Source organism: Physcomitrium patens, chromosome 14 (genome assembly GCF_059467195.1).
Source record: "Physcomitrium patens ecotype Gransden chromosome 14, ASM5946719v1, whole genome shotgun sequence".
Classification (NCBI taxonomy): Eukaryota; Viridiplantae; Streptophyta; class Bryopsida; order Funariales; family Funariaceae; genus Physcomitrium; species Physcomitrium patens.
Genome location: NC_143423.1, coordinates 9,561,879 through 9,569,922, shown reverse-complemented (window position 1 = coordinate 9,569,922; position 8,044 = coordinate 9,561,879). Strand labels below are relative to the sequence as shown.

Sequence of the window (8,044 nt, the reverse complement as noted above, 5' to 3'; positions counted from 1 at the left end):
ATAATACTTTTTAATAATAATAATACTTTTTAATAATAATAATATTTTTTTTGATAGTCTTATTTTTTATAATAATAATAATATCTTTTGATAATGATAATAATTTTTTTGATAGTCTCAGTTTTTTTATAATAATAATAATAATAATAATAATACTCATATTATTATTATTATTATTATTATGATTTTTTGAAAGTTGTGCAAAAACAAATATATAAACTTCACTTCTAAATCACTTTGGTCTGCATTTGCATTTATGTTTGTTAATAAAAGCTTTTTATGATTTTTTCAATCTAAATCACATCAATAAAATAAACTATCATTATCAAAGAATATTTTTAGGTCCTTTAATTGTAGATGAAAAAAATGTAAGGAATATATTTGATTACTATTTTTTAAAAATAAATTGATTTATGAAAATATTTCAAAATTTATATATATTTTTAGAATAGATATGATTATGTTATGTTTTTCTATAATGTTTTACAAGTTTTATAATTGAATGGCATATAATTTTATTATAAAAGATATAATCAATTAATATTGATTCTAAAAAAATGGTAAATACTCAACACCAAAACAAATGGCCTATATCCTATATATGATGATGCATTACATATGTACTCATTTATTTACTTACATATCTTATATATTACAATTACATGCTACATATGCACTTATTTGCTTACTTTTAGTTTTTAATCCCTATACATATTCTAATCTTCAATACTCTACATATCTCTAAAATAAAAAAATAAAAAAAAATTCCTATCTTTAATAAAGAATTATTAAGAATTGCTTCAATCAAACAATGTAATAAGGAAAATATCTTTGTCATGGCAATAACTTTGTTTGTTGTGTTGGAAAAGTATTATCATCAATATCAAAGATGAACACATAATGTTCTAAATCTTATTAATTTTTATAGAATATTAATGATATATCATAGAACAATGTAAAACAATATTGCTAGTTATATCCCTGCATATAATTTATCTATTTGCAACTAATACCATATGAAATCCAAGCTTGTCTTAACATGAAGGAAAAGATATGTATTCATTTAAATTTTATCAAAAAGAATTCAAATTGAATCCAATAGGTAGGCAAATTAGAATAACAATTACTTAAAACAAAAATTCCAAAAAATTGTATAGAAATTAGAATTTTAATTGGTAAAAAATATTATTGTCGATTCTTCATTAATAACAATCTTTAAAACACTTTTTTTCAATAAATTGGCATGAAGAAAATATAAAATCATTTACAAAATTTCCAAATTACAATTATATAATCAAGTACTTTCAATAAAATTCTACAGTGAAAATATTCTCAATAGACAACCAAAGGTTGTGTAGAAATTGGTGCTATTGGCCTTCAAATTGATATGTGAAAACATATAATCTTTTGATTTCAAGTAAATGTAATAAAATAATAATCAAAGTCAATATCTTTGATATAATATAATATCTACATGTATTATATATATATATATTAACATAATATTACTATTATCAACATAGATTATTAAATATAATTAAATTTTTTAACTAAAATAAATTCCTACTAGTTAGAAGTCTATTCTAATTCACAACAGTTTAATTGTCTAAATATTCTAGCAATTCTTAATTAGCATTTGATTTAATGTCCAATAAGTCTTATAATATTCAAATTGTGAACTAAAATAAACCACTTTAGTAAGTTTTTATTCTAATTTATAACTATTAATTAACTTATGAGTTGATTATCTTAATCCTTCTACTTATTTCTTATTTTAATACCTTTAAGTCTTCTAATTAATTAAATAGCACACTATCACATTCACAACACTCTAATGAAAACCACTTAAATAACTCAAAAACCACACACTTGAAAGAAAAAATTTTATATGATTTAATTTTTATTTCATGCAATTTTTATTTCATTATCCCACTTATGAACTTTGAGTCTTTGAGCTTTGAGAAACCACTCCAATATGAATTGTGACAAAATTGAAGTAGATACAATGATATTTAAATACCTCAACAACTCCAAATCTTACAAGAAGGAGGACTAAGATGAAAAAAGTGGCTACAACCTAGATGTGGCAGACAGAAATAACATATAAGGGTTTAGAAATCAATGATTGTGAATAATCTAGCATCCAAATGAAAAATACTTCTTTACTTATTTAATCTCCTATATTCTATTTAAGATCTTAAAAGAGATATAAATCATATGCCAACTATAAAACTAAAAATGTGTAGAAAATATTTATTCAAAACCATTTACTTAAGATGTCTATGATACCAATTTAATAAAAGATATATGATTCATTAATAACTTGATTGATCAAGCTCTCACACAATTATTTCTTAAATATATTTCATTATTGTTGAAGAAGACAAAAGAAATAGATATCAATATATGAATGTTACAGTTATAATAGATGTATTCAAAGATGTCAAGACTCTTGCAAGTCTCAACCATCAAAACTAAGTTCTGCTTTGCAATATATTGTAATATTATTTGTTTGCACTAGCAATAGGAGTCGCAGTCTCTTAAACAAAAGCTATCAACCAATATACAAAACAATTCGTAAAATTTTTTTTTGTCCATAGTAAACCATACCCTACTTTGTAAGAGAGAGAGGTACAAAACAAAAACAAAAAAATATATGAAAACCCTACCTATTAGAAATTCCTTCTACAAGCTTTGAGCCTTTGAGCTTTGAAAAATCAATCCAACATGAGCAACTACAAAATAGAAGAAAATTGAAGCCAAGCACGACACAACTACTCATAATAAAGAACACAATACAATTCATAATAGAAAATACATTACAATAGTAAGTAGAATACATTCTATCCACATGGCAATCTTAGCCAACAATGAGGCCATTATTGGAGATTTTCAAAATCCCAACTACTTGATTCTTGGAAAAATTCCAACCACTTTGCATTCCTCAAGATCTCAAAGTTTTCTTTTTAATAGCCAATCAAAATGCATTTTTGTTTTTGTTTTTGTTTTTGTTTTTTTATCTTAAAGTCAAATTATTTTATCTAATAGAAATGTCTCTAAATATGTATTTAACAATTGATTTATAAGTAACCATCATTAATATGCTCTATACAAATATACTATAAAAATAAGATTTCAAAAGATTTACTAGTTGATTGTATCTTTATAATCAATATATTTCCTTAAATACTTTAGATTTTAGCAATGTCAATAAATTGTGCTTATATTTCTTTAAGAAAATTAATAATTTTGTTTGAAATCGTATTTACTAATTGTGAGGATTTCAAAATTAATTTTTTTTAGAACTAAATCAACCAACTATGAGTAATAAAAAAAAATTCATCTTTTTTCTATTCATGGTTTAAAGTATTTTTAAAAACAAATCTTAATATAACTTTTAACCTCAAAATATTAATATAACATATTTCAAATATTTATTTTCCTAAAAATGGTGTGTTCAAACTTCCACTACATATGTGTGTATATATATATATATATATATTTAAATACACATACATGCACATATTGCAATAATAATATTCTCCAAATAAATCTTCCTATTTGTAGCATAAATAGTATTATAGTTTGTAAATACCACACACACTTTTTAATAGAAACAGATGTGATCTGTACAAAAAAAAATCCTACAAATCCCTTTTTTTTAACAAACAAACTCCAGAATCATTCTATTCTTACAGATTTATTTTAACATTCCTATACAGATATTGAAATGAATCGAATTCTGCAACATCTATAAGGAAGCTCCGAAGTGAAGCATAACACCCATTCTAACAACTTTTACAAATTAGGAATCGTGGGGAAGAAAATCACGGAAATTCGATGGAATCCACGCAACTAGCATGAGCATGAGCATGAGTTGGGGAAGCAGCAAACACACTCGAAGCATCTCCGCAGCCAGCCCCAGCTTGCTTGCTTGGTTTGAATATTAGCACCACGATTGTCTGCAACTCCACTTGGCAGTAAGAATCAGCAGCATCGGCAATATGGGAGGACTTGGCTTCAGCGTCAAGGCCAGGGGCAGAATCAAGAAGGGCAGGGCAGGGAAGGGCAGGGCAGGGATCTAGAGGCTCGAGCCCGCCATGGCCGCCACTCCGCTGCAGCAACAACAACTAACTGTCTGTGAAGAGGAGTGGTCTCCACAAAATCCCGCTAACCCCCCTCCCCCACCATAGCCGTCACGGGCATGGGTCCACCATAGCCTGACTCGAACCCGACCCGAACCTGATTCCAAACCTGGTTGCATAGCCTCACCCGAATGGAGCCTTAGGCTTGTGAATCCCGGACCTACTAGGCTGGGCCGGGCTGGAGGGGGGGGAAGTGTCGGCTGCCGTGCCCGTGACTCTTGGTGCGCTGCCTCGCTCGATCGCTCGCTGGCTTCTTCGCCTTTTTCATGATGCTCGCTGAATGGGCTCTTTAAATGTTACGCATTCGTCTCTGTTTCCCACCGTTGCTGCTTGCTCCTTCTCGCCGTTTGACTACACTGCTTCTGCTGCTGATTTTCGCCTCAGGTTGGGTAATTTTGCCTTTGGCGCAGTCTCTCATGTGTGTTTCTTCATATACCTTGGTGGTGCTTGCTTTCTTTTAGGAGGTATGGGGTTGGGGTGGTGCCAGGATTGGGTAGCGCATGTTCCCGTGTGCGGGGAGTTGGGTTTGTGTTGTGCGTGTGTGTGGGCTGGGCATGTGGTGGCTTGGACATTTTATGGGGGTGATGGTGGCAGATGGGGTTGCTGGGCTTGACGAGCGTGGGTAGGGTTTGTGGTGTCGGTGGGCGGTAATTCTCATGCGTGGGTTGTGTGGTGATTACGCATGGTTGTGTTTGATCAGGTGGGTAGCGGTGTAAAGGCGATCGTAGTGTTGGGGTTAGAGTTGAAGGTATAGGTGTGGCGTTGGAGGGGACGATGGCGAAGAGTTCGTTCAAGCAGGAACATCCTCTGGGTAAGAGTGTTGTTTGTATTGAATTGTGGTTGAATACTTGTCGAGTAATGCATGCGTCGTCGCTGCAATTGCGGCATTATGTTTGATTGGAAGATGTACTGCTAATTTGGCTTCATGAAGTGTACGTATGGATGTTGTCGACATGCTCTAGGTTTGTGCGGGTTCCTTGTTTTTAATATGTATTCTTGATGGGGTGCGAACAGAATTGGTAATGAAAATGTTTAAAGACAGTATCATTGCACCTGGCTGGAAACTTTTGGTCTCAGCCCTTTTATGTTGGTTCCGGGTCAAAAGCTCTTCTCGCTCGTGAATGTTAAATTGATCTTACTGTTGTTAGGAACACTCTGTCATGTTTCAGAGCAGCATAGCGTTTCATGACACTGCCACGCTTGTAATGTTCTAGATAAGCTGAACATGTTCGAAATACAGGTAGTTTGTTCTGTTGATTATTATGAAGCTTGCAAGAGTAATCAATTTTAATCAGTGAAGGCGAATCCTTCCTGAGTATTTTAGTGTTTCTTTTTAAACAATCTAGGTGATATTGTTAATTACGTTTTAAGATACGTCCTCTCGTAACTCCGTAAGCTGTGTTGAATAATTGGCGTGCCTATGACGTGGAACGTTGTGGAAATGCTTACTTTGGAGTCAAGCACACGATACGAGGATCTTTGAGAACAGTTTCGACAAATTTTCTCAATTATTTAAAATTATTTATATATTGAATTTTACGTTAACGGCTGAATTTGTGATTGTGGCCTTGCAGAGAAGAGGCAGGCAGAAGCTTCAAGGATCCGTGGCAAGTACCCTGACAGAATTCCAGTGATCGTGGAGAAGGCGGAGAAAAGCGACATACCAGACATCGACAAGAAGAAGTGGGTCCCCGTCGCTTTTTGCGTTTCGAGATTGAGAGGCTGTTGGTGGTGTCGTCGAGTATTAGGTTTGGGATGCGTTGTGATCACGTGTTTGGTCACTAATCCATGTCCCTGCAACAGAAGCATGGCTGTGTAGAGTGCGGATACGGAGAGTAACGTGGAAAGGTGTGCGCAGGTATCTGGTACCAGCGGACTTGACGGTTGGACAGTTTGTGTACGTGATAAGGAAGCGCATCAAGTTGAGTTCGGAGAAGGCCATCTTCATATTCGTGAAGAACGTGCTGCCCCCGACAGGTAGGTTGGGCGGGTGTGGGTGCAAGGGAGAAGGCGTGGTGGGTTAGATTGTGGGATGAGAGTTGGGGACAAGGAAGTGGGTGTAGTGGAGGTGCGGTTGGCGGTAGAGAGAGGGGTGCGTGGGTTTGGTTATGTCGGGTGCGGGATTGTTGTAAGAAGGTTGTGTAGTGAAAGGAGGGAGTGGTGTGTGGATGCAGCGGCCATGATGTCATCGATATACGACGAGCACAAAGACGAGGATGGATTCGTGTACTTCACATACAGCGGGGAAAACACGTTCGGAGGAGCGAGCGGGTGTTAGCAGGATGGAAGAAGGGAGGTGGGAGAAGGCGGGTGAATAATGGATGCACAGTTGGAATGTTGATATAGGAGGCGGAGGTGGTGTTGGGTTTTGGGCCACGGGAGTGTAGGTGGGGATGGATGAAGTGGAGGTGTGGGGTGATACAGTTGGGTTGATGGGGCCAATACCGTGGTGAATGTGGGATGAGGGATTGGAAGGAGGAAGATAGTGGTGTAAATATGATTCAGGAAGTATTGGATACACATCAGAGGATACGAATCAGCCGAGTGTACATAGAACCCTGCATAGGGGCTTCGATCTGATACCGTGTAGACAATGGACATGTGTTCTTATATATTATGTTAATACTGTTCAAAATTTGGGTGCGTGTGACACGTCACTCTGCTATTGGTTTGAAGAATTGCAACTCTGGTATGCCACAGTACGGGATGACGATGGCGTAGTCATTGTGTTGAACTCATGTCAAAGTGTACATGTTTACTCCGTCTCTTTGTACTGATGTTCACTTGATTGTAATCTTTACTCTGGTGTGAATCTATTATAGTTGTTTTTGTGCCACTTTTCCTTAGGGAGGCATTCAATATGTTTTCGACATTGTCTGGTATAGTACGCTCTGAGTCACTCCCATATAGCAAGTCCCATTCGTCTCGATTCGAAGGATTGTCAAACGGGTTCTTAAGGTTGTGGGTTATGTTTCTAATCCCCAAATTAGATTTTTACTCTTACTGAATCTGGGTTACACTTTTTGATTATGAGTGTTAAGTATTACAAACCAGTACCTTGTCTAATGCATGTTGTTGTGGAAGTGTGTTGAAAGCTTGATGACTATATATTCTGCAAGATGATTTGATTCTCAATGCCATGACCTTCATTATTAGTTCTTACCATCTTGTTTTTTCAAAGGTGGCACAATTCAAATAATTGTGTAAGTACTTTTCATGCCAAAATGTGTTCTTAATGTGTCGTAAAGTATATGTATTGCAATTTTTTTTGAGCCCATGGATTGAGATCAGTTTTCAATTTGTTCCATTTAGGATATTCGAAAGCAAGGTGATCCTTGTGTATTCAAATGCATATTTTCATTATCTGGTTCATTTTCTTTTATTTTCCAAGGTCTCTTTACTGATCAAGGAAACATTCATATTTTCTTATTTCTATTCTAAATATAGAAACAAAACAATCAACACAAATATCAAGACAGAAAAATGGAGAAGTGTGTCGAATTTTAAAAAGCATGTTTTTAAATCAATTTCGTTTAAGCATAAAAATAAATTTTGTTTTTATTTTATTTTATTTTATTTTATTTCTAATCAAGTTCATATATTTCTAATTTCATTACTAAAGAATAAGTATGTTTTATGTCACATATATAACATCTATTGTATATTTAGAATTTGAAAAATGCAATTCTTGTTTATAAGTCAAACTCGTAATTATTGCCTTGAAACAAATGGAGCCCTTCTTATCTATTTGCATTGAATGTTTCAATCTATATTTTATTTTATTTTTCTCAAAAAGAATTTCGTCAATATTCTTTATTTGGTCAAATAAAAACCTGCTTTTAAATATTATCTTTTTAATGGACAAACGTTACATTAATGGTTGGCAACCAGATATAAAC

General features: G+C 33.9%; 1 protein-coding gene across 1 annotated transcript; it reads left to right on the top strand.

The window, feature by feature from the left end:
• Positions 1–4,447: 4,447 nt before the first annotated feature.
• On the top strand, positions 4,448–6,823 carry LOC112291010 (autophagy-related protein 8C-like). The gene is made up of 5 exons (XM_024537931.3): positions 4,448–4,529; positions 4,846–4,956; positions 5,720–5,828; positions 6,004–6,122; positions 6,320–6,823. The coding sequence occupies exons 2-5, from the start codon at positions 4,920–4,922 to the stop codon at positions 6,421–6,423; spliced, it is 369 nt and encodes a 122-aa protein (XP_024393699.1). The 5' UTR covers positions 4,448–4,529; positions 4,846–4,919; the 3' UTR covers positions 6,424–6,823.
• The last annotated feature ends 1,221 nt before the right edge of the window (positions 6,824–8,044 follow it).